The sequence below is a fragment of the Cervus elaphus genome, chromosome 14 (assembly GCF_910594005.1).
Source record: "Cervus elaphus chromosome 14, mCerEla1.1, whole genome shotgun sequence".
NCBI classification, from domain to species: Eukaryota; Metazoa; Chordata; class Mammalia; order Artiodactyla; family Cervidae; genus Cervus; species Cervus elaphus.
Genome location: NC_057828.1, coordinates 48,726,383 through 48,754,307, shown reverse-complemented (window position 1 = coordinate 48,754,307; position 27,925 = coordinate 48,726,383). Strand labels below are relative to the sequence as shown.

Here is a 27,925-nt window from a genome sequence, read left to right as displayed (position 1 = left end):
CCACATGGCATGAGGGACCTTAGCTCCCTGACCAGGGATTGAACCCGGGCCCCCTGCATTGGAAGTGCAAAATCCTAACCACCGGACCACCAGGGAAGTCCCAGGGAAGGCTTAGTATTAATATCAGTGCAAAAAAAGCCAATTCTGGTGGATGAGAACTTGATTCCCTTAAAGTAGTCTACTGAAAAATGTGAACATAAAAACTTATCCAGTTAACACATACAACTGCTTACACACTTCTATATTTTTATTATTTTAAAAATTATTTATTTATTTGGCTGCACCAGGTCTTAGTTGCAGCATCTGAACTCTTAACTGCAGCATGTGGGATCTAGTTCCCTGACCAGGTATCGAACCTGGGCCCCCTGCATTGGGAGTGTGAAGTCTTAATCACTGGCCCACTGGGAAAGTCTCAGCCTACATGCTCTTAAAATCACTGCAGTGTGTGTGGTGCTTCTTTGTTTCTAACGGGGAGATGGTTTGGCCTTGTAATAGGAAACCATGATGTTTTGCTGGGAAGAAGTCACCCTGCTGTTCCACTGAGTGGGGACAATGAAAAGCCTAGACTCTGAGGAAGGGATGCGTACGCGAGGCCTGAGGCTTTTCAGTGGCCCCAATTGCTGCCGTGAAAAACTGTAACCAACCCATGTCTTCAAAACAAAGGGAGCTTTAAACTGGGGCATGAAGTGTGAGGAGAAATTCAGTAAATACAATAGAATTCGAGTTTCCTTTTTTGATGAAAAAAATTCTAAGCTATTAGATCTAACACTTTGCTACCACGAACAAATGTGACACGATGCACTGCTACTTCCACCGAGCCAAAAGCCAGAAACCAAATGCTCACTGGGAGCTCACTGGGACTGCGGATGGGTCAAGGGCCAGACACGATACAGAGTGGTGGGGACTGGGGCAAACTGGATGGTACAGTCCAGTCCAAACAGCAGGGGCTCCTCATATCTGGATCAACTGTTGGCTCAGAGGGGAATTTAGATACAGTGTTGTCAGATCTTCTGATTTTTCCAGAGAAGATAAGATACTTTTATGTAAAGCTTCCCAAATTTTAAAGTCAGCAACTACAATTCATTGTGTGGACAACAAAAACATAGCTGTATGTAGAAAATGGCCTGTAGGCTACCAATGTTAAGCAGTGGAGAAACCCCATTTTGCTTCTCTTCTCATCTGTATGCAAAGGTCTTTAGAAGGTTTCATATCAGATTTAGAAGAGACAGGCACACAGGTTTGAGACCAGGTTTGTTGATGAAGAAGTAACTCAATGACAGTTAACATTAACATCTACCAGAATTTCTTGGGCATCAGAACCAAGTTTCTATAATGAAATTAAGTAATAACACCTACACGTTTTTATAGCCAATACAGAGTTTTACAGTTTTCAGATGAATTTCTCCACTTGATCTGCATATCATTATTTTTCAGATAATAACTTGGAAGCGTGAAGCAATCAAACCGCCTGCCCAAGGTTCTAAGACTGCTCAGGGGCAGAGTGAAAGAAAACGGAACCTTCTTTTTTTGGCTGCTCTGGGTCTTCATTGCGGTGCACGGGCCTTCTCTAGTTGAGGTGAGTGGGGGCTACTCTCCAGGTGCAGTGCATGGGCTTCCCACTGGAGCATGGGCTTTAGCTGTGCGGGCTTGGGAGCTGTGGCCCACGGGCTTCGTTGCCCAGCAGCATGTGGGATCTTCCTGGGGTAGGGATTGAACTCGTGTCCCCTGTACCACCAGAGAAGCCCAAATGGAAACTTCTGGATTTCAGTGATTGTTCTCACAAGGCATGGTGGCCCAAGTTATCTACTACATAGACATTGCTATCTGTTTTGTTTTATTCTCTATAATATTTTAACAGTACAGCTCATTAGAGCTGGAAGGATCATTACAGAGAATTTAATCCAGTAGCTCTCAACTTTTCTCTGCTTCCTTTTTGTTCACACGCACAACCCTTAATATCACCAAACAATTCCTACGTGCAGTTATGACCTCAGTTGGAGAGAGGCATTCAGGACCCTGGAGGGTAGAAGTGTGTGTGTGTGTGGAAGGACGTGTACATGTAGCCAGAACTGTACCCTTGCAGACACCCCAATCAGCCTGTTCCCTCCCCGGGGTTAAAACTTACTGGTCTAGTTCATCCATCCATTCCCCTGATGGGTTAGGAAACACCGGACAAGTTTGATGACCGACGATCCCAAGTTCACAGAGCTATAAAGTGGCAAACCCAAGTGTAAAATTCAGTCCCTTAAACCAAAAGATAAGGTGAAAAGGGGACTCTGACATCGTCAGACATTCTCACAGGCCCCAGAGCAGGTTGCGGGGGTTTGGGGGGTGTTATTTTGTAGCTGTTGAGGTGTCCCTTCCTGGGACACCAGGTGCAGAGCTTCTCTTACCTCCCAGCCTTCCATCTCCAGTCCTCTCTTGCCATAGATGTCGTAGATGGCCCTGGTCTGGGGGTCACTGAGCACTGCAAATGAAAAAACCCAATGTGTTTACAAAGCACTGAGTCCTCTGCTTAGTCCTGACCACACCAGCAGCAGGCAAGCCTACCTCTCTTTGTCCTTCTCCTTCCAACCACAATCTTCCCAGAGACTCCGCCATTCCTGATGTGTCTTTCCTTCTACTTGCCTTCCAGATCCAACTAAGAACGTGTTTAAAGGCGGCTCCAGGTGGGAAATGCCAGATTTTTCATGTCTGAGCTACTCTTCTTTGTGAGGGGTGCTAACTCTGTATCACTAAAGGACAGTAGTTTTTAAAAAGACTGTCCTAAGTTTCTGTCACAGTCTATAGAGTACCTTGCCTTGAGAGAGCAAATTCCAGTTTCTAACAACGCCTAATGTAAACCTATGGACAGGCTCTGACTGGAAAAATCTGTCTTACTTACCCTATAGAGCTTCACTAGCTCCTAAAGCCATCTATGTAGGGTGTTTGGGTTTTTTTGCACTTCTCTTCTTTATTTATGAATCATTTAGAAAGGCACAAACACCGTTCACTGTGGTGTCGGCCACGTCACCTAAAGTGCATCAGAAAAATGTTCAGTAAGAACGAGAGGGACTTTACTGGCAGTCCAGTGGTTAGGACTGGACTAACTTAACCTGCAGGGGGCCCAAGTTTGATACCTGGTTGGGGAACTAAGGTCCCACATGCTGCATGGTGTGGTGAAAAAATTAAATAAATAAACATTTTAAAACACGACATTAAAAAAATTAAAAGGGCAGTAGGTAACTGACTCTGAACATCCATTCAGTTATTTCTACTGGGCCAACTTCAGTTCCAGACCTTTGAATCTCCCCACTCTCCCCTACCCCGGCACCTGAGAATTCCCATATATTTTTAGGTCTAATTAAAAAATGATGTAAGTGACACTGTGCTGTGCTATGCTTAGTTACCCAGTCGTGTCCAACTCTTTGTGACCCTATGGACTGCAGCCTGCCAGGCTCCTCTGTTCTTAGGGATCTCCAGGCAAGAATACTGAAATGGGTTGCCATGCCCTCCTCCATGGAACCTTCCCAACACAGGGATTGAAGCTAGGTCCTCTGCATTGCAGGTGGATTCTTTACCATCTGAGCCACCAGGGAAATCCAAAAATACAAGAGTGGGTAGCCTATCCCTTCTCCAGCGGAACTTCCCAACCCAGGAATCAAACTGGGGTCTCCTACATTGCAGGCAGATCCCTTACCAGCTGAGCTACCAGGGAAGCCCTGTAAATGACTCTTGGTTGGTTTAGTCACGAAGTCATGTCTGACTTGTGTGATCCCGCAGATTGTAGCATGCCAGGCTCCTCTGTCCATGGGATTCTCCAGGCAATACTGGAGTGGGTTATCCTTTCCTTCTCGAGGGGAATCTTTCTGACCCAGGAATCAAACCCGGGTATCCTGCATTGCAGGCAGATGTTTTACCAACTGAGCTATGAGGGAAGCCGTGTAAATGACTCTATCCATATTCAAATCTAACAGGGAAGAAAGAAATGCTGACCATTGTAAAACCTGGGAGCCAAACTTCTTGAGCTGATTTCTAGGATTTAAGAAGGAATTATTTATTCACCACCTCAGTCTCCCTTCAGGCCAAATACTGGAGTCAGACCTGCTGCTACAGCATGTTCACAAGCACTGGAAGGCTTTTCTGCTAACTCTTCCCCAAATCTCCAAAACAACGTAATCCAGCTATGAGGGCAATTCAAACAACCAAATACAAGATAAGGAACAAGCTGTATTCAGACCAGACAAATAGCTTGAACAGTTACATCTGGTGAAGACACAGACTGATTATACACACCTATGTGCCAGTCTCAGTTTTACTGGTCATTGAAATCTAACTTTTTGGTAAAACTATGGTGAAATACAGCAAAGTGCTTTCATGTCCACAATGAGAAATCTTTATATCATAAAGAAAATCTAATTTTTGGTCTGTTTCATTAAGGAGCAAATCACCAAGTGGCTCTGGAATAAATAACTTACTTTACTTGGCATATATCCTAAGAGTGAGAACACATTTAACTTTAATTTTAAAAATTGTGGTTATAATATACACAACATAAAACTGATCATTTAAACCATGTGTAAGTGCACAATTCACTGGTTTTAAATATATTCATGATGTTGTATAACCATCACCATAATCTACTAGAATTGTCTCATCCTCTCAAAACGGAAACTGTACCTATGAGTGATTTTACTATTTCCTAAGCAAATATATTACAAAATTTTCTTTCTGAAATATATAAGAGTTAAGTATAAAAATCAGAATTACTTGATTCTATTTCCTATTATGCTTTTTAACATCATTTTCTTCCTTTTATTAGAATCTTTCCTTAACTGAATGCTATAGAACCAAGAAAATCACTTTCAGATGGAAAAAATGTTCTTTGTATCTTCTCAAAAGAAAAGAACAAAGTAAGCTTGTCTGTAGCGATCAGCCTTTCACCTTTAAGAGTTCCCTTTAGAAGAAAACGAGTAAACGATTTAAAACTGGAGTATTCCCCTGCAATTCAGATCCGGGGCTATTACTTCACCTGCGGTCTCATTTTCTATTTACTGGACACATATTGATTTCCAAAGCAAAATACTACTCTTTCAAAGGACCCTGTCAGTAAAAGCACTAAACTAACCGCCTCTTTTATGCACCTCCAAGGACTTTCTTTTTCTATCCTCTACAAATCAAGCCTCTTAAAAATCGAGTGTCTGCTACAAGACACTGTTGTTTCTACACTGGTGCTTCTACAGAGCCAAGCCCCACACTGACCTTCATACGCCTGGTGAACGAGGTTAAACAGTCGCTCGGCCTGCGATTTGAGCTCTGGGTCTCTGTGCTTGTCGGGGTGGTAAAGCATACACAGCCGCCGGTAGGCTGCTTTCAGCTCTTCACAAGAGGCCTGCAGGAAGAAAAATCCAATTAGAAGACAATCGATGAGACTTAAATATTATCATGATCAGAATCAGGCTTGAAATGGGAAGCTATCAGCCACGTTCCAACACGTCTGCTGTCTACATGCAGGATATAATGAAGTTATGCTTTATTACTTCGATAAGGCCTCTTTTTTCCAGTTAATAAAGCGATCAATTATGTATATCAAAAGCAACTGTGTTTTGCTGGGAAATGCTGCTATCAGAGAGAATGAAAGCATGTGTCCCCACCCTGGTTCTCTGTGCTCTTGGCGGAAATGAGAATCATCACAGAGACCTGCTTGCTCTTTAACCCAAGTCATGCAAAGTCGATTGTGCCAAGGTACTCTCAAAAGAGACTGTTCAGAAGGGGAGAAGAGCTATAAACCATTAGAAAGAAACGCCATGCATTTACTCGGTCTTCAGACAAAGGAAACTCAGTGAATATTCATCCTTAAAAAATCAAAGACATAAAATTGTCAAATCAACACATTTCTATTCAACTGCTAATTCTAAAAGGAAGCACACAAAGCAGGCAAAAATACTTCACTATCTGTAGTAAAAACAAGCCTCCCCACCCGCAGCACCCAAAGGCTCAACACATACAACTCTCCAACTCCTTTTTATTTATTTATTGGCTGTCCCAGGTCTTAGTTGTGGCACTGGCAACTTTGATCTTCATGGTGGCATGTGGGATCTAGTACCCTGGCCAGGAATTGAACCTGGGCCCTCTGCCCTATGACCCGGGTTCAATTCTTGGGTCAGGAAGATCCCTTGGAAAAGGGAATGGCTACCTACTTCAGTATTCTTGCCTGGAGAATTCCATGGACAGAGGGGCCTGGTGGGCTATAGTCCATGGGATCACAAAGAGTTGGACGTGACTGAGCGACTCACTTTCCCTTTCCCCTGCAGTGGGAGCACAGTCTTAGCCACTGGACCACCAGGGAAGTCCCTCTCTAACCTTCTGTGTAATTAGTTTGAGGGCAGAACGTGCCATAAGAGGAGCACATATGACACAGAGCACAAGCAGGCTCTGGGTGTGTTTGAACAACGCAGAAGGGAGGGAGGAGGAGGGATGACAGAAACCCGCTTTCTACTCTGCCTGACTCAGCCACCAAGAACTCCTCAGCAAGAGTCTTCACTGGAGGCTCTTCAAACACCACACCACCTCTGGTGCCACCACGGCTGGGCCCTCGGCTGTGCTCTGGGAAAGTACAATGTCTGATTTCATATCAACCTCAGGGACCTTTTTAGTTTATCAGAGGTGATACCAAATGTGCAGCTTTGTCAAATGATTTGTTTTTAATTGGAATATACTTGCATTACAGTGTTGTGTCCGTTTCTGCTGTATAGCAACGTGAATCAGCTATGTTGTTGTTCAGCTGCTAAGTCTTGTTGGGCTCTTTTCGACCCCATGGACTGCCGCATGCCAGGCTTCCCTGTCCTTCTCTATCTCCTGAAGTTTGCTCATATTCACAACCATTGAGCCAGCGATGCTATCTAACCATCTCATCCTCTGTTCCCCCACTTCTCCTCCTGCCCTTAATCTTTCTCAGCATCAGGGTCTTTTCCAGTGAGATGGCTCTCCGCATCAGGTGGCCAAAATATTGGAGCTTCAGCTTCAGCACCAGTTCTTCCAATGAATATTCAAGGTTGATTTCCTTTAGGATTGACTGGTCTGATCTTCTTGCAGTCCAAGGGACTCTCCAGAATTTTCTCCAGCACCACAATTTTGAAACCATCAATTCTTTAGCACTAAGCCTTCTTTATGGTCCAACTCCCATACCCATACATATATACATATGTCCCCTTCCTCGTGAGCCTCCCTCCCACCTACACCTCATCCTACCCCTCTCAGCCACCACTGGGCTAAGCTCCCAGTGCTATATAGCAGCTTCCTGCCAGTTATCTATTTTACACACGGCAGTGTGCATACACATCAGTGCCTCTCTCCCGATCTGTACCACCCTCTCCTCCCCTCCTCCCTCTCCACAAGTCTGTTCTCCACGTCTGCGTCTCTATTCCTGCTCTGCAAATAGGTTCATCAGTACCATTTCTCCTAGATTCCATATATATGCAGTAAAATGTGACTTTTTTTTCTCTTTCTGACTTAGTTTGCTCTGTATGAGTCTCTAAGTCCATCCACGTCTCTACAAATGACTTAATTTTGTTCCTTTTCATGGCCGAGTAACATTCCATTGTATCTATCTATCACATCTTCTTTATCCATTCATCTGTTGATGGACATCTAGGATGTCCAGGTGATTTATCAAGTAAACAACATTTTATTTTGGGAGGCAACCCCACCATTTTGACAACAGAAGCAAATTCTGGGTCACTGATAACATGCCAGAGGGGACTGAAAAGCCAGCCTTCCAGGTGGAGAATGGGACCAGGTCCACAGTAAGGATGCTGAGGAAGGACGGGAGCTCTAGGCCCTGGAACATAGGAAAGCGGTCATAGTGTGTGACAAATCAAGGCATGAAGATTACAAGGGAAGACGTCAAACTGCATTTTTCTGTAATTTCCACCGTTTTTCAATATCTTCCAATTCCAGGAGTAATGAGTGCTTCTGTTGTTGTTGAGTCCCTAAGTCATGTCCGACTCTTGCAACCCCGTGGACTGTAGCTCTCCAGGCTCCTTTGCCCAAGGGATTCTCTAGGCAAGAATACTGGAGTGAGTAGCCATTCCCTTCTCCAGGTGATCTTCCCAACCCAGAGATTGAACTTGCATCTCCTACATTAGCAGGTAGATTCTTTTACCACTGAGCCACCAGGGAAGCCCGTAAGAACAGGCAAATGAGCTTTCTGACCCTTGGCTTTCTCATCTGCTAGAGCAGATGAAACCATGCTCAGGGATGGTGTGGGAATAAAATGAGACAGTGACCACACAGTGCTTCTTATGGCCCACGGCAACAACCTATTCTCTACAGCTCTTCTAAAACCTTTTCTTCACACTGTAGGCAACAGTACCTCTCACACTTATTTTGAGGAGTAAATAGTACATGTACAAGCTTTTAACAGTGCCTTGCACATGAGAAGAATTTAATCACTATAGCTGTCATTACTGCCACAATTCAGCTGTGATACCCTTTTGGCAGCAGGGATATAGAAACTGGGATATTAATAGCCCTTGTGTGAGGATGACAGGAGTATTCATTCATGAAGTGGCCCATGTTTGTGAAAATTTACTAAGCTGCATGCCCATGATGTGGACTCTTCTATGCATATGTTCTATTTCAATAAGAACACAAGACTCCAGGGACTTCCCTGGTGGTCTGGTGGATAAGACTCTGGGCTTCCACTGCAGGGGGCCTGGGTTTGATCCCTGGTCAAGGAACTAAGATCCTGCATGCCCTGCCTGCAGTGTGGCCCAAAACAAAACAACACTCCATGGAAGAGAGGGGCCTCAATGCTCCCATCTCTGCAGTTCCCCTTTCTTTTTCCCACCATAGGCCTCTTTTTATACTTATGTCAATTAATTATACATCACATTCCTTGCCACACTTACCAAGATGCCACCTGCACCAAGCTCCAATGTTTTAAGTAAATAAAGAATAGCTAACCAGTGGCAAATTCAATGTCTTCTCCAGATAGGTTTACTTATGTGATGATGTAAAAGGGGCTTGTTCCTTCCTGAGGAGCCATGATGAATTAGTCTCTTTCTGCAAATTTTAATTGTTCTTTCCAGCATCTCATAAAAATTACAAGTGCAGGATTAGATATATTTGACTGACTTTAGGTTAGACTGCTATTTCCTCACTGTAAAAAGTAAACCAGAAGACAAGGGAGTAGAGTACCTAGTTTGCAATACCTTCTTTAGTCAAAGTAATAAATGGCTTAACGTGCTATTGATTAAGTAATAGAAACAAGAAGTTTCATTTTTAATAAATATCACATTCAATAAAAGGTTAGATTGAGCCTTTTATCATAACTGAATAGCTAAGGTCACTGGTTCGATATTTCATAAATGATAAACTCTTTCACTATCATAAAAACACTGATATCAGAACTTCCCTGGTGGTCCAGTGGTTAAGACTCTGTGCTTCCAACACAGGGGGCATGGGTTCAACCTCTAATTGGAGAACTAAGATGACACATGCCACTTGGCATGACCAAAAAATGAATAAAATAAAAATGCTGATATCATTTCAAAATATGTGATAACATTAAAAATGATACCTCAAATTATGTACTTATTCCTAAAATTGTATATAAAATTAAGTGATGTATCATGCTGTAAGTCTGAAAAGTTTCATCATCTCAATCATCTAGTTATAATTTTAATGGAAACTAAATTTAATATAAATTCAATCTTTATATATCATAAAATTCACAGTGAAAAGATCCCTAGAGACCTGTAGAGTTTAGTGGTCTGTTAAAACTGTTGGATTAGATGCTGTACAATACAAAAATGCAATAAAGCACAAAAAAGAAATTCAAGACAAACATATTAAAAAGCTAAAATGTCTCTACACAGTTGTCATCTATGCAGAAAATCATGTCTATCAGAAAACCTACTAAGTGATTTTTTAGCAAGGTCATGGGATACAGGATCAATAAACATCAATTTATTTCTATAGATTAAAAACTGAAACTTGGTATCACTGACAAACATTCACTACTTAGGTATAAACTGAACAACTACAAGACCCATACTCTGAAAGCTACAATGCACTGCTGACAGAAATGAAAGACTACAAATAATGGCATGATAAGCTACCTTCATGTATCAGAAGATTCAGTATTATTCAGATGTCAAATTTCCCCAAAGCAGCCTACAGATTCAATGCAATCCAATAAGAATTCCAGTAGGCTTTTTTTTGGGTAGAAACTGACAAGACAATTCTAAAATTTATATGGAAAAACAATATGGAGCAAGAAGAAATTTTACTTTCCAGTTATTTTACTAACCAAAATAACTTTGAGGAGGAACTGGAGGACTCACAATACTGGACTTTAAGACTGCTCTGGTAATCAAGACAGCGTGTTACCGGTAAAAGAACAGATATACATAAATCAGTGGACCAGAAGTGAGTCCACAAATAGACCCCCATATATATGGTCAGGTGTACAATATAAGGTAATGCAATGCGGAAAAGATAGTTTTTCAATAAATGATGATAGAAGAAAGGAACATTCACATGTGGAAAAATGAACCTTGACCTTTAATGTGAGATACTGGGACCTGCCTGGTGAAATGAAAGGACACGACAGTAACTCAAAGACATATGAAGAAATTAAGATCTCAGAAAAGGAAATACATGGGCAATTATAAAAGCTAGTATTATTACAAAAACAATTTGTAACTCCACATCTTGTTTTCTCAATGATTTCAGACACTAATACATTAAAAAAAAAGATTAAAAGGAACTCCAGCTTATAACTTCATGTTTTGTTTCTACATAATTTAAGAAACTAATGCATTCTAAAAAATAATCACTAGTTTATTTTTTAGACACATAATATGTAAAAATGTAATTTTATGACATCAATAACTGAAGGTGGTAGGACAGAGTTGCAAAATAAAAGTTGTGGTACATTATTCAAGTTAAACTGGAATAAGTTCAAATTAGAGTGTTACAACTTTAGGATGTTAAATGTAATCTAAGGAGTTAAATGTGACCACAAAGGAAACAGTTATAGCATATACATGAAAAGAAATGAGAGGTGAATTAAAACATTTCACTACAAAAAATCAGCTTTAACACAAATGATAGTAATGTGGGACCTGAGACAAAAAAAAAAACCCAAAACAGTGCACAGGAAACAAATGGCAAAGTGGCAGAAATATTCCTTCTTATGAGTAATTTCTTTAAAGGTCAATAGATTAAATTCTCTAGTCAAAGACAAAGACCGGCAGAATGGATAAAAACACATGACCACCTGTATACTACCAACAAGAGACTCAACTGAGAGCCAAAACAAACAGGTAGAAAGTAAAAGGATGGAAACAGACATTCCTTGCAACCACTCTAGTAATCAAAAGAGAGCAAGACTATTATTAATACCAGACAATACAGACATGAAATCAGAAAAGGTTATAAGACACAAAGAAAGACATCCAATAATAAAAAAAGCTTCTGTGCAGCAAGAAGATAGAGTAACTATAAACTTCAGTTTCAGCATCAGTCTTCCAGTGAATATTCAGAGTTGATTTTCTTTAGGATTGAAGGTTTGATCTCCCTGCTGTCCAAAGGACTCTCAAGAGTCTTCTCAAACACCACAGTTTGAAGGCATCAAGCCTTCAGCACTCAGCCTTCTTTATGGTCCAACTTTCACATCCATACATGACTACCGGAAAAATCATAGCTTTGACTACATGGACCTTCGTCAGCAAAGTAATGTTCTGCTTTTTAATATGCTGTCTAGGTTTGTCATAGTTTTCCTTCCAAGGACCAAGTTTCGTTTAATTTCATGACTGCAGTTGGCATTCACAGTGATTTTAGGGCCCGAGAAAATAAAATTGGTCACTGCTTCCACTTTTCCCCCTTCTATTTGCCATGAAATGATGGGAATCAGACACCATGATCTTTGTTTTTTGAATGTGGAGTTTCAAGCCAGCTTTTTTACTCTCCTCTTTCACCCTCATCAAGAGGCTCTTTAGTTCCTCTTCACTTTCTACCATTAATATACACACGTCTATATGTAAAACAGCAAAAAAGAACCTATTCAATACTCTATAATGACCTATATGGGAAGAGAATCTAAAAAAAGAGTGAATACGTGCATACGTATGACTGATCCACTTAGCCGTACAGTAGAAACGAACACAGCATTGTAAATCAACTATGGGCTTCCCCGATGGCTCAGCGGTAAAGAATCTGCCTGCAATGCAGGAGACTTGCAGGAGATGTGGGGTCTATCCCTGGGTAAGGAGGATCCCCCGGAGAAGGAAATGGTAACCCACTCCAATATTCTTGCCTGGAAAATCCATTGAGAGAGGAGCCTGGCAGGCTACAGTCTGTGGGGATGCAAAGGAGTCAGACACAACTCAACAACTAAACAAACAACAAAATCAACTATACTCTAATAAAAATAAATTAAAAAAATAAAAGGAAAAAAAGAGAGAAAAAGAAAAGCTAAAATCAAAAACAGCAGAAGGAAATCATAAAGATTAGAGCAGGTATAAATGAAATAGAGAATGGATAAGCAATAGAAATAAAATGAAAGTTGGTTCTTCAGAAAGATTACAAAAATCGACAAACCTCTGGCTAGACTGACTAAGGCAAAAAAGAGAGAAGACTCCAATGACTATGAAATGAAAGTGGAGCTATTACTATTCATTCTATAGAAACAGAAAATAGTTCATAAGAGAGCACTATGAATAACTGTACACCAAAAAAAAAATGAAAACAGATGAAATGGACAAATTACTAGAAATACAAAACCTACCAAGATCAAATCATGAAGAAGTAGAAAATCTGCATAGACCCATAGCTAGTAAAGAGATTGAATGTGAAAGTGAAAGTCGCTCAGTCATGTCCATGGAATTCTCCAGGCCAGAATACTCGAGTGGGTAGCTTTTCCCTTCTCCAGGGCATCTTCCCAACAAAGGGATAGAACCCAGATCTCCCGCATTGCAGGCAGATTCTTTACCAGCTGAGCTACAAGGGAAGCCAAGGAGATTGAATTAGTAATCAAAACCTCTCGACAAAGAAATGCCCCAGACCTGACAGATTCACTGGTGAATTCTTCCAGACATTTAAAGAACTAATAGCAATCTTCAAACTATTCCAAAATATTGACGAGGAGGGGACACTTCCAAACTCATCCTATGAGGCCACTATTACCCTGATGCCAAAGACAAATAAAGATCCCACAAAATAGAAAAAAACCTACAGACCAGAATCATTTATGAACAGTGATGTAAAAATCCTCAACAGTATACCAGGAGAGTTCAGCAGCATATTAAAAGGACAAACATTACAACCAAGCCGGATTAATTCTGAGAATGAAACGACAGTTCCATGTATGAAAACTGATCAATACAATACACCATATTCAAAGAAACCCCATATGATCATCTCAATTGATGCAGAAAAAGCATTGACAAAACTCAATACCCTCTTGTGATAAAAACACTCAGCAAACTAGCAACAGAAGGTAAAAGAAACAAAAAGCCATAAAGAGGTCTTACAAACTGAGGAAGACAAACTCAAAGCTAACATTCATATTCAATGGTGAAAGACTGAAAGTTTTTCCCCTGAGATCAGGAACAAGGGGAAAATGTCTGTTCTTAGCACTTCTATTCAACATAGTACTTACTGCAGGTCCTAGCCAGAGCAATTAGGTAAGAAAAAGAAATAAAAAATATCCAAATTGGAAAGGAAGAAGTAAAATTATCTGTTTACAGATGATACAATCATATATAGAAAACTCCGTAAAAATTCCACATACACAAAAACCTTGTTAGAACTAACAAATGAGTTCAGCAAAATTGCAAGCTACAAAAGTCAACACACAAAAATTAGCTGCATTTCTATACATGAACAGTAAACCATCTGAAAAGGAAATGAAGAAAACAGGTCCATTTACAATAGCATCAAAAACAAACAAACAAACAAAACTTAAGAATTAACCAGGGAGGTAAAAAAGGCTTACAAGAAATTAAAATGACAATAAATAAATGAAAAAGATACTTTATGTCAAGTGTCTTTGGAAAACTTTGGATTGGAAAACAATATTACTAAAATGTCAATAATATGCAAAGCAACTAACAAAATCAATGCAATCCCTATTAAAATCCCAATGACATTTTTTTACAGAAATAGAAAAGTCCACTCTAAGATCCACATGAATCTCAAGGGATCCCAAAAGCCAAAGCAATCTTGAAAAAGGACAAAGATGGAGGACTCATACTTCCCTATTTCAAAATTTACAACAAAGCTACAGTTACCAAAACAGATCAATACTGGCATAAAGACAGACATATAGACCAACAGAATAGAACAGAGAGCCCAGAAGTAAACCCTCAAACAAATGGTCAAATTATTTTTGACAAGTGTGCCAAGACTACTCAACAGGGAAGGGGTAGGCTTTTCAACAAATGGTACCAGGATAACAGAATATCCACATGAAAAGAGTAAAGACCATTACCTAACACCATATACAAAAATTAATGCAACTGATTTTTGTATGTTGACTTTGTATCCTGCAATTTTGGCTAATCCACCCAAACTTGATTAAAGATTTAAAGGTAGAGCTGAAACATTAAAACTCCTAGAAGAAAACAGACCAAAAGCTTCAAGGCAATGGATTTGGTAACAATTTCTCGAATGTAACATCAAAGATACAGGCAACAAAAGAAAGGAAAGAGAGATAAACTGGACTTCAACAAAATTAAGAACTTTCATGAATCAAAGAATACTATCAAGAAAGTAGAAAAACAACATGAAGAATGCGGGAAAATAGTTGCAGTTAGTATATATGATGAGAGATTAATAACTAGCATATATAAAGAATTCCTAAAACTCAACAAAAATAATCTGATTCAAATATGGCAAAGGACTTAATACATCAAAGAAGATATATTAATGGCTAAAAGCATACGAAAAGATGCTCAATATCACTAACCACTAGGGAAAAACAAGTCAAAGCCACAATGAGACATCACTCCATACCCATTAGGCTGGCTACTGTTCAAAACAAAAACAGAAAAAAAATAAGTGTTGGCAAAGATGCAGAGAAACTGGAACCCATGTGCACTGCTAGGGAGAATGTAAAATGGTAGAGCTTTTATGGGAAATAGTATGGCAGTTCCTCAAAAAAAATTAAAAGCAGATTTACCATACAATCCAGAAATTCCACTTCTGGGTAAATACCCAAAAGAACTGAAAGCAGGGTTTTGAACAGATATTTGTACACTCATATTCAGAGCAGCATTATTCACAACAGCTAAAACATGGACGCAGCCCAAGTGCCCATCAACAGATAAACTGATATGCAAAATGTGGCATATAAAGACAATGGAATATTATTCAGTCTTAAAAAGGCAGGAAATCCTGATGTGCTGCAACAAGGATGAACCTTGAGAACATTATGCTAAATGAAATAAATGAGTCACAGAAAGAGAAATACTATACACGTTTACTTATGTAAGGTACCTAGAAGTAGTCAAAATCATAGACATAAAGTAGAATGGTGGCAGCCAGAGGCTGGTGGAAAGGGAGGTAAGGAGTTACTGTTTAATAGGGATAGAGTTTGAGTTCTACAAAATGAAGAGTGTATGAGAAATAAATGGTGGCAGATGCATAGCAATATGTAAGCATTTAACACTGCAGAATTGTATACTTAAAAATGACTAAGAAAAAATTTGCACAAAATTTTATGTGTATCTTATAAGTTAAAAAGTTGGAAACAATCCAATCTTTTGCAACCTGGTTTGGAAACTTTAACCTATGATTTCCTTTAGTAGGGGGGTCTTTTACTCCCCAATCCACTATGCTAGTTATCTGGTTGGCCATTTTTACCTGTATTCTCACATCTTTTGAGAAAATTTTCTCATATTAACTGTTTAATAATGCCTTCCCTTCATTTTACTTTATTTAATGCCTAAAAAATTTGATCTTCTAATTTTTAAAATTTACTTTTGTGGACGCTTCCTCATCTTTAACTTCCAGTTTTTTGTTATCTTCTTTTTAAGTTCCAAGAACTCCTTCTTTTTTTACATAGTATTTCTTTTTGATGAATCACCTTGCTGTTATTTCTTACATGCAGTATCTTATCTATCTGAAGGCAATCTAGTTCCCAAACTCTTTGCATTGTCTGCTTCCTTCTAGTTTCTCCTTGCTGTTGGCATGATCTCTCAGAATTCCTCTGGAGGCTTTCCTCAAACATCTGATGTTCTTTGACAGTTGATTTACACTTCATAGTAAGACACTAATAGGCTATTTGGAAGCTCTGTATGTGTGAACAGGTCTTGTCATCTGATGAGCTTCTTTCTGAAATGGCTGGGAGGGAACCTAAAAGTTTCATTTGGCAGTCTTTTCTCTTTATAGGCTAGTTCCTTCAGGGAAGAGCCCAGGAATAAAGGGGAAAATGCTAGAAGCCTCATCATGCAGGGTGCAAACACTTATGTCTCCCTGCTTTTGTTAGGGAACCACTCTCACCCTCTACTGTCTATGTCTAAGCTCCAGAGTCTTTCTGGCTCAATTTCTCCAGGGAATAATCCTCCTGTCTGGCTGGGTGGGCTAACAGATTTTCATCTGTCAGAGCTGAATACTATCATTAAAAAGGAAAAAAAAAAAATCTTTGTCAATCTGGTAGAGAAAAAGCAAAACAACAAACAAAAAACAGGCTTGTTTTAACCTGCATTTGTTAATTTACAAGTGAGGGTGAAAATTCTTCCAATCATTTATTTGCATTTCAGATTTCTTCTACTTGTTTCCTTTGTATTGTTTCCCTATTGGGGTATTCATTTTTTTTTTCCTTTTGAAGCCAAGAGTTCCTTATATATGTTGGAAATGTGAATTTGTATCAAATATAGACTCCTTTTAAGTCTTTGAATGAGCTTATAATTTTTTAAAGGTTTTAGAGATGTATCTCATTTTTGCAAAATCAAACCTATCCATGCTCTTTTCTGATTTCTGCTGTGGTATCATGCTTAGAAAAGTCTCCTGATAACAATTTTACTGTATTTGCTTCCCTTAGATAATTAAGCCATGGAAGACACTGCTCCATCTTCACTTTATTTAATTTCTAGTTGACGGAGACCATCTCTGCATTCAAAGCGACAGCACACAGTCAAAGAGCATCCGGTCATTCTGCTTTTATTTCCTATCTTCAATTAGCAAAGTCAGCTACAGCATGTGGGGACATCAGTATGGCTATCTGTCAGACAGACTACGTCAGTGGTTCCAAAGTGTGGTGTGGGGCCCCTGGGAGTTCCTGAAACCCTTCCAGGGGGTCCACAGGTCAAAACTATTTTCATAATAATACTCAGGTGTTATCTGCCTTTTCCTCATCCTCTCACAAGCATTGCTATTCAGTTGCCAAGTCGTATCTGACTTTTCGTGACCTCATGGACTGCAGCGCACCAGGCTCCCCTGTCCCTCACCATCTCCCGCCATTTCCTCAAGTTCATGTCCATTGAATCAGTGATGCCATCCAACTGTCTCATCCTCTGTTGCCCCCTTCTCCTTTTTCTCAATAAGCAGGATTTTCCTGAGGTAACATGAGTTCTGATGGTTAGTGAAATGCGTACTTGTATACTTTCTTGTTTTCTAGAAGCTTCTAAGGTGGTAGCTTTATGCTATAAACACAAGAGTTTTCAGAGATTACCTCAATTGATTCTCAGTGTACTATCTTTCGTTCTGCCTGCAAACTCATTATTGTCCAATACATAGTTATTTTGAAATCCCTAAGTTTTTCTCATGCTTATACTGAAATATAAGAAGTACATTTTGTGTCTTATTGTTAAATATTGATAGCTATAACCCACATAAACAAAAGCTCTTTGGGGCCCTCAATAATTTAAGAATGTAAACAGGCCCCGACATTAAAAAGTTTGAGAACTGCTGGGTTGGTGATACCGCAGTGACAACAACCCCCAGATTCCAGAAGTTTATCTCTCCCTCACACTACATGTCCATCTTGGGCCAGCTAGTTCTCTGCTCGGCAATGTCCTCTGGTCCCAGGTGGACAAAACAGACCCTTTGGAACCAGTGCTGATCGTGGAGGCAGAGGGAAGAGCAGGAGACTCCGGGTCACCTGCCCTTTAAGTGCCCCAGCCGGAGGGGAACACACATCACTTCCATTCACGTCATTGGCTACAGCTGGTCATGTGACCGCACTCAACCACCAGAGCACTAGGAAGTGCAGCCCCTCGCTAGTTAAGAGCCAATAATGTTTGGTGTATAGCACATCTAACTAGTACAATATTTCATTCAATACTTTGAAGACCCGATAGAGTATACAAGCAACAACTTAGTGATACCTCATACCTTCACTTTAAGAAAAGTAAAGCTGGACTTCCCTGGTGGTCCAGTGGTTAAGAATCTGCCTGCCAATGCAGGGGACACAGGTTCAATCCCTGGTCCAGGAAGGTTCCACATGCCTCGGAGTGACTGAGCCTGTGAGCCACAACTACTGAGCCTGGGCATTCTAGAGCCTGTGCTCAACAAGAGAAACCACTGCAATGAGAAGCCTGTACACCACTAGAGAGTAACCCACCGCTTGTCACAACTAGAGAAAGCCTGCACAGCAACGAAGATCCGTAAATAAACAAGTACAAATTTAAAAAAGTAAAGCTACCAGGCTTTTTATTGCTGAAGTCTATAAATTTCAAGCTCAAACTTCCAGGCTATATCTATATTACTGTATCTCAGCAACAAAACCTCCACAAACTATGTTCTTTTGGGTTGTGGGAAGTCTGCCTAATTACCACAATTGGAGATTCATGACTGCCCATATGCTCCACGACAATCTGATCGAAATAAACTGCATCAGCTAATAAAAGGCTGTAATTTTTTATGATACTTGGTGCTCACAGAATTTAAAGGAAAAGGCCGATTTCAGAGCTAATTAACAGCAAGACAGCATGGGTACTTTGTGCTGAGCCAAAGCCGCTTCAGGAAGAGAAAGGGCGCTAGAGAGCACATGGTGTCGTTGAGTAGGTACTGATCACACCAAGAGACTAGCTTGCGTGAAGGTTCCCGCACAGTCTGAAGCTTCAGAAGACCAAAAGCTGCTCTCCACACGGCCCCACCCTCTTCTGATGACCCCTTCCCTGCTCAGCAGCCTTCTACTCTTCTCGTTTACTTATGGGGAAATCTTTGGAGGCTCTGGAAATAAGTTCCTGCACATGGGGCTTCATCCACAAACAATAATAGAGCCCGACAATGTATGTGGGGCTTCCCAGGTGGCTCAGTGGTAAAGAACCTGCCTGCCAATGCAGGAGACACAGGAGACGTGGGTTTGATCCCTGGGTCGGGAAGATCCCCTGGAGGAGAGCATGGCAACCCACTCCAGTATTCTTGCCTGGAAAAACCCTATGGACAGATGGGCTTTGAGGGTAAAGTCGAACACAACTGAGTGACGGAACACTACTAAGTATGTGGACTCACCCTCAAGTGTGCTACAGACTGTACTAGCATTTCAAATAGAACAGGATTTCAAGAGAAACTAACCAATGCCTATTGTAAAAATTCAGCTCTATTTAACTGACAGAAGGAAAAAGAACTGTACAAAAATAAATCTAATCCATTTGAAGCTTTCTACAAATACCATTACTGGTGCTAGTACAAAAGATGATAAATACGTAACCTTTTCTCATCGCAATAAAGAAACATAAGAGAAAGATGATCAATATCTGCTGGATGAAAAAGGACAAGCCCTGTGGGGAAAGGCGTTCCTTCCTCTTCTCACACGGCATCCAGTCTTGAACTGAGTCTCCACAGGTCTTGGCTTAAACCGGGGCCCCAGCTGATGAATTTGCTGTCATCCTCTGCTCCCTGACTTTAAGCAATTTTCCTAAGATAAAGTTTAGATTTACCAAACTGAAAATTGTCAGACTGCTTCCAATACATTCCTCTAGGATGACCTGTCACCAAAACTGCAACATGTTCCTCAATACAGGTATCCCACAAAGTAAAATGCACCTGGACAAGGTGAGTATGGCATCAGCAAATATTTTGTCATTTCAAATCACCACGTTAACTGAATGTCAACTCTGCTCTAAGTACCACAAGAGATACAGAAGAAATACAGCATCCCTGCCCTCAAAGGGATTATAAACTAAGTGTGCATGTCGATTCCCTAAAACTCCCCACACATGGATTTAACTAAACAATAATGAAGACATGGGACTTCCCTGATTGTCCAGTGGTTAAGACCACCTTCCAATGCAGGGGGTGCAGGTTTGATCTCTGGTCAGGGAGGTAAGTTCCCACATGCTTCACCCCCAAAAACATTAAAACAGAAACGATATTGTAACAAATTCAATAAAGACTTTAAAAATGGTCCACATTAAAAAAAAAAAAAAAAAGACCTAAGTTCAGGGCTGTCAGAATGGAAAGAAAACTTCATGGAGCCAGTAGGGTTGAAATGATAATGCAAAAAGTAGACTGAATTTGTTTCAGTATTGACAACAGGCTGGGGCATTTCACGGGAAAAGAGTGCCCCGAGGAAACAGAGACAGAACACTGATAAATTGGCCATATTAAAGGCAAAGAAAAAGGCAGGAAGTAGGCAAGAAATGAACACGGACGTCCACCCGCCTGCTCATTCACTTGGCAAACATCTGACAGGTATGTGTCCTGTGCCCACACGGTGCTAGGAGCCCAGTGATGAGCAGGCAACCACAGTGCCTGACCCCACACGGAGCCTGCTCTGCAGTGGAAGAAAACAGAACATCAGCACAGAGTAGGCAGAAAATACAGAAAACATCTAATTCATGAGGGGCTTTAAAAACAGAGCCAAGAACTTGACCTTTATCCAATAAAAAATAGGACATGACAAAAGATTTCTGGCTAGAGAAACGTGGTCAGTATTGTGTGTTAATATTAACTGGTACAGCTTTACTGAAACTGACAAAAGGTGAAAACAGAGAGACCTGAAGAAAATAAAAATGAGGGGGTCAAAGTTAGCTGGAGTGGAGAGGATTCATGGACTGAGTTTCTGTGGGGCACCTGAGAAGGGACTCACTACTACTCAGAGAAGAAAATAAAAGAGCATCGAGGCTTTTCACTGGGATGCACAGGTGAGCATGGAACTGGGAGGCAGCCAGGCACAGGAGGCAGTGATCTGAACATGTAACCGTAATGGCCAGGAGGCGGAGACGCAGAGTCAGAGCAAAGCTAACAAAGCGCTATCGCCAGGGTTTCCTCCTTTAACATTTGAATACTCATACAATGCCTGGAGACCATTAGAACCCCCATATTTCAGATAAAAACAGTGAATATCTAAAAGGTTAACTAAGTGACTTGTCTGAGATGGAGAAATGTACCTGATTATGTATCCCTAACCCAAAAGCTGGCTAGAAATTAGAATTCATGTGTAGCCTGGCTCAAACCAAACTTTGGTTGACAGACATTTACAAGAAGGAGAGGCAAACTACAGAGACGGGACGTTTATAATAACCTGTCAAAGGACTCATCCGAATTCTGTGAAGAGCTCCTACAAATCAGTGAGAGCACTCCTTATTAACTTTTACGCTCATGATACTAATAAAAATATACTGGCATTTACTTTACATAATAATGTGCCCATTACTATGCTAAGCACTTACATGCATTCTCGATTAATTCTCCCAACAGCACTATGACAGTAAAATTATCATCTGGATTTTATGGATGAAGAAACAGGTTCAGAGAGGTTAAGGAACTTATTAGCCCAGGTGGCTAGAAAGTCAAACTTGGACTTGACTTCAAAGGCTTTGCTCTTTAAGCCACTGACCTCTTCTGAAACTCCATCTTCACCTTTGGCCTCTTCAAATAATCATCAACACCCTCACAGGTGCCAGGTAAGAAGGTGAGTGATCCCAGCTGTCCCTCCCTAAAGCCCACCTTTGCTGAGCATGGAGGTCAGATGCACACATTCTATTTCTCATGATTGGAAGTTGGCTTCCTACCACCACTTTATTTAGGACCTTTCATGTTGAGAAGGTGGGCTTCAGAGAGAAAAAATCAAATCATGAATGCATCAGAAAGGCTAAACAGGAGGTTAATCAAACAATCCCAAGTTTCTACAATTAGGAATAACCTTAGAAAACTTACATAGGTTCTCCTTAACACAGAAGGGAAAAAACCTACAATTTACCCCCAAGATGGCATTGTAACTTCAAAAACAGGACTAGGGAATTGATAAGAACAGGAAGTCTAACTACTGGGGGTGGGTGGAAAGGCAGGGCCTTTTTTCACCTTTAAGGTTTGTGGGGCTGAGGGGGTTCCCATCCTCCAGGACAAATCCCCTTCTGACATCGGCACTTGAGAACCAGGCCAAAGGAGCAGAAATTCTGATTTTTGATTAAAGGTCATTCCAAGGGCTTAGGAGAGACTTTCCTACCATTGTACAACTCTGTCTTCATTTCTCTGCCTGGTTATGTCTGTATGTTTATTTTGCGCCTTTGAGACACAAGTGTAAATAAAAAGGCCAGCATCGCAGGGCAATGAGCTCAAGTTCCTTCCTGGGTCAAAACTCATGGTTCAGATCCTCTCTCGCATGAAGGGTTCAGCTTCTTTTCCCCCACACGCTTGACCTTATACTTTCTGTGGTCTGAGCCCATCTGCTACATCTTGCCCACTCGATGCCCACATGATTCTTGTGGTTGGATGTCTGTTGGCACTTTACTACTGAGGAATGTTCTGGCCGCAGCAAACCCGGGTGGGAACACTGTGCACTCACTGCAGGCAGAAATGGTTCCAAAAGCCCAAGAGCCAAGCAGGTTGCAGCCATCAGACCACAAGAGCTTCTGCAAAGGAGCGTGATCCATACAACGCAGGGGCCACTAAAGCAGTAACATCCCCAGTGGTCTTTCATTTTTTTTTTTTGGAGGGTGCCCCCTTTTAAACATTTATGCTATTTTGTCTTCTCATCTGTTAGTTGTCTTAAATCCTCTCTTTGAACATGGTAGGGTGTAAATAAAATACATGAGTGAAATTAAAATGAAAGTTTAAAAAAAGTAAACACTAAAATTCCGTAGCCAAGCGAAACACGTGGCTTGTGTGTCCCATCGTTTCTTCTCCATTATTTCACTGAACTCACAGCAAACAGAAAAGCTTACAATTGAATTCCCTTTAAGAAAAAAATGAAAGAAAAAAAAAGAGGTAGTTTGGTCAATAATGTAGAATTGGAACATTAAAATTTCAAGACCTAATTGTTTGAAATGCCCAAAGTAGAAAGGTAGTAACTAGCTTAAGGTTCATTAAAGAAAACAATTTCAAAATTCAGCCTCATGGTGTTTGCTAATCACAGTATAAGGTGACACTGGAACTAGAGGGGTACCCTAATGGCCCCCTCCTCACCCTCAGGAAGACCCCTAAAAGCTCCACCAGTCACCTTCCTGACTGCCAGTGCTGTCATGCTGTCGCTGGAGCAGAACCTCTGCCTCTGCCAGGCCCTGCCCTCTCTGCCTGGTTCCTTCAAAGATGACTGCTCACAACAACTTGATCTGTGGGTCCCTCTCTGCTTCTAACCCAGACGCCGTCTCTTTAGACCACCCCATGGCTCTGCACCCCACTCCCAAGCTTAGCCCAGCTGCTGGGAACCACTCCTCCTGCTACCCAAGTCAAATGCATGATCTTGCAGGAAGAGTTCGCAGATAACTGTCTTCTGAAGAGAATAAGCTCAGTAATTTGAACAGAAGAAGAAAGTTTTGGGAATTTAGAACATAATGCTTAGCTTAAAATCCTAAATTCTGCTTAGCACCATTTTTTTTTTTTATTACTACAATAGTAAACTGAGCCTGGATGAGACAGACCAAAGTCTATGTACATGTATGTCTTTTTAAAGCAAGCAAAACCTCATGTTTATCAAAATCCAAGAAGTAGCAACAGTAAACATTATTAATCAAATACCTACTTATGCGTCAGGTACTTTATATATAGCCTCACAGCTCCAATATACAACATCCTGGATCAGAGTGAGTACTTTATATTAATACACTTTTACCTGTTACCTACATTTCAAGAAAAGCTCCCCAAAAAACAGAGAGCAAAAACGTTCAACTACTAGCTGCCTTGAGGCACATACCTCCTGGGGGTAAAACTGGGATTCAAACACAGGATGCTCTGGCTGCATATCAGTAAAGGAGACTCTGAGGTTGAATGATGTGTTCAAGGTCACCTGGGGGACCTTAGTGGCCTGAGAGCCCTGCTCTTAAGGACCATGCTCCTCTTCACTGGCAGGCAGCCTTAGGAACGTGACCATTGGGCTCAATTAGGTTTCTGGACAACCAAGGCTCACACTACTTGCCCAGCACAAGCCGGTTCACTGTTGTGACTATCAGACTTTGTTGTTTTTTTTTTTCAGACTTTGAACCTAAGGCAGCAAATGGAAAACTAATTAAAGGAAACCTTTGTAGACCCACCTTCACATCCCTTATTAAGACTAATCACCTGCCCATCAGGTTAGACAAGCACCTCAGGGCTTTAGGCACCTATGTGTGCCCTGGCTTACCACCCTTTTACATTCAGTATCTGCGGATGGCCCTGCTACCCTGGTTGGGGGTTGGGTGACTATCCCCCAAGGTCAATCCTGGCTGTGACAAGTAGACCTTCCTCTTTCGCTCTAGCCTTTTCGTCTGCAGTCCAAACTCAGATTTTTCAGGCCCTACTCTGTGACTGTAACCTGCAGCCAGAGTAAACCAGACAACCAAAAACTGTGGAGAGGATGAGATGCCCTGTACCAGGGAAGGAATGAAAATGCAGGGACTTTGGGAAAACTTTCTATTTAGGTGATGATTTTGCACTTCTAGTTACATGGCTATTTTGGAAGGATGAAGATCCCAGGACACTGACCTCCATATGTGGGCTACAAGAAAAGACATTTCTACTTAAGTTTTTTATTTAATGACTGGTTTTTTTTTTACAAAAGTATCTACAACTTGAAAAGGAGATTGGCTCCTTTAAAATTGATTGGGACCAGAGATCTTACAACAGGTTATAAACATTGCTGACTGACATGCATAAAAATGAAACTCTCTCAACTACAACACTGGTTAAAGTAGGAGTTATACTCAATTATTTAGGAATAAATTAATTATAATGTCGATAAAAATCATGTACATCAAGAAAATTTCACTAATTCTTTAGGAATCCTTTTTCCAAATAAATTTTGGAAAATCATCTCAGAAATCTCAGATCAGTTAGAGTTTAGGCCCCTGATGGTGCATAAATCCAGTTTAAATATGCCCAGTTAATGATAAATTATTCCCTCCCCTCAATGTGTGGCAGGCAGATAACTGCTCCACTCAGCAGACAGACAATGTAGGAACACTAGAGAAAGAGAATTATTAAAGATCACTGAAGCTTTATCTAGCTGCCTGCTTCACTCTCTGGGATACAATTTAAAGACGGAACATTTTAAAGTTTAAAACAAGGCAAAGGAGATTCTTAGGCAGATTTCTGACATTTCCGTATTACTCCATTTGTTATCATCATGTATCATGCTTGTAAATTTAAAACTTTATTAATTAGAGTTCCCTGGTTTCGGTTCAGCTTCCTTTCATCTGAGATCCTTGGCAGAAAGTCACGAATCTCCTGAACATGAAACTTCTGAAAATGCTCTGGGGTGCTGGTGGGAAGAGGACCTTGCCTCCTAGTTACACTTCAATGCCATCAAGCTGTAGACCTGAAACATCAACGGGGTTATTACCTTCTTTTGACCACATATGTAAGATAAAGATTACTTCTATTTTTTTCTCTAATTCTTCAGCTAAATCATGGTCTTTCAACTTCAGGTTGATTTCTAATTTCACAAAAAAAATCTTTGTTAAAATCAAGTCCAGAGATCACTTTCTGAGCTTCTTTTCTAATGGGACCCTGGAAAATCACACCACAGACGATGGTGTTCTATACTGAGTTTGTTGACAGCAGCAACACAAAATGACTTAAGCCAGACACTTGTTTCACAGGACTTTCACCTACAGCCATAAATGTGGAAGGTGCCTTCACTGTTTCGGAGAAGTGAAATTTTTAAAGAAATATTTCTTTGACTTTCACCCATCAGTCTAATAGCAATGACAAGTCCCAACATTCTGGCAGTTTCGAGGTATACCTCTGACAAATGTTTACCTAGGACTCCAGCCAAGCTTACTACTCTAGACCTTTTTGATCATTTGCAGCCGCCTAAGATTCAGGGGCTTTCCAGGTGGCGCTAGTAGTAAAGAACCCACCTGCCAACGCAGATGTAGAAGAGGTGGGATTGATCTCTGGGTGGGGAAGATCCCCTGGAGGAGGGTATGGCAACCTACACCAGTATTCTTGCCTGGAGAATCCCATGGATAGAGGAGCCTGGTGGGCTATGGCCCATAGGGTTACAAAGAGTCGGACATGACTAAAGCGACTTAGTATGCAAGATTCAGTGAACAGGTATTAGTATCGTTCCCCAGGCGAACTATAAATGAGTGGTAAGAAAGGCTGATTTCAGAAAAGCTGGTTTCATTTACCACTTTACTTCTAAGAACTGGAGAAAAAAAATAACTAGCCTGACAGCTCCATTCAAAGGGAAAGAAATAGAGGCCAAAGAAGCCTCACCAATGACTCGTTACAAGAATCTCTAGGTGGCCCTATTGCAGCCTAACAAGATCTGAAATTCACCAAAATATTTCACTGGATGTTTCCACAGTCAATAGTGACTAACACATTTAAGGAATTCCTATGTGGAGTGCCCAAAAAGTCCAGCAGCTCTGGAGTCTGAGGACTGCTAACCTAGGCAGTACAGCATAGAGGTCAAGAACTGGGGCTTCAGAGTCAGACTGCCCGGGGCTGAATCTAGGCTCTTGCAATTTCTAGTGGTGTGGCTTTGGGCAAGTTACTTAATCTCTCTATGCTTCAGTTTCCTCAGATATCAATCAAGAACTCTCTGAATACCCACCTTAAAGGCTAATACGGTAATTAAGTGCAATAACATAAAACAAAGTGTCCATTCAGCACTGTGGCCCTGCACAAAGTGAGCCCTCACAGAACATTAGCTGTTATTAAGATCACACAGACCTGAGCTCACTGACAAAACAGCCTGATCAGTTTTGCCAAGGACAGCCAAAGGAGGCTAGTTCTGATCACTGGAAAATCTGAGCCAGAATCAAGAGATCCCCTGGCAGGGCTGAGAAGACCCTACCTAGCAGTTTAGAGAGAAAGAGTTCACTTCATGAACATGATCTGACCTTGGAAGCCTCTCTGCCCTTCACGCTGACCTCAAATGTACTTGTCAACAAGAAAGGAAATTTAATTGGGCCCCCACTATGTCCCAGACACCATGTGAGGCTCTCTAGTGTTATCTTTCAAATGTGAGGAAACGAGGTATAAGCACTTGGCGTCTGGAAACGCGGACGCAAGTGGTGGCGTCAATTCCTCCTCGCTTATTCCTGAGTTTATTCCTAACCTGGGCCTCCGAATGGAGGCTCTTTGTCCAGGACACTCTTCCTTCAATTTCTGGAAGCCGCTCAGAGAGAAGGAGGACACAAGACACGTGCCTCTGAGCCTGGACTCACTTCAGAGGAGGGATGTCCCCGTGGAAGACTTGGGGACCGGACAGACCCATGGGGAGGTTCCCTGGTGGCTTTGACCTTGGCGCCTGGGACTCCGTTTCCCATCCTGCCGGCTGCGGGACGATGACACAGCCCCTCGGCCTAGGCCGGTGTGTGAGCCGAGCGTGGCAACTGGTCCTGGAGGACTTGGATTCCCCACACCACCTTCACCTCGGGACCCTGTTCCCCCCTGGGGGCGCGGGGCCCTCTGGCTTTGCCGGGACACAGTGCACGCGGCGCACCGGCCGCGGAGAGCTGGGGGAGAGGCCAGCTAGGATACCCCCGGCGCAAGGGTCAGGGCAGTGGGGACAGTCTGGCCGGCCAGCGATCGCGCACGTCAGCCGGGGTCACGCGGCCTC

General features: G+C 41.4%; 1 protein-coding gene and 1 non-coding gene across 2 annotated transcripts in view; both read right to left on the bottom strand.

Annotated features, from left to right (window-relative positions):
- DNAJC11 (DnaJ heat shock protein family (Hsp40) member C11) overlaps nucleotides 1-27,925 on the bottom strand; it is a 62,364-nt gene that overhangs the window by 34,184 nt on the left and 255 nt on the right. Inside the window, exons 2-3 of the mRNA XM_043923329.1 lie at nucleotides 5,242-5,371; nucleotides 2,394-2,467 (exon numbers count right to left, since the gene is read on the bottom strand). Coding sequence (XP_043779264.1) covers nucleotides 2,394-2,467; nucleotides 5,242-5,371 — 204 coding nt within the window. The remainder of the gene's footprint in view (nucleotides 1-2,393; nucleotides 2,468-5,241; nucleotides 5,372-27,925) is intronic.
- Nucleotides 24-96, bottom strand: TRNAG-UCC. The gene has a single exon. It is a non-coding gene; the product is annotated as a tRNA-Gly (tRNA).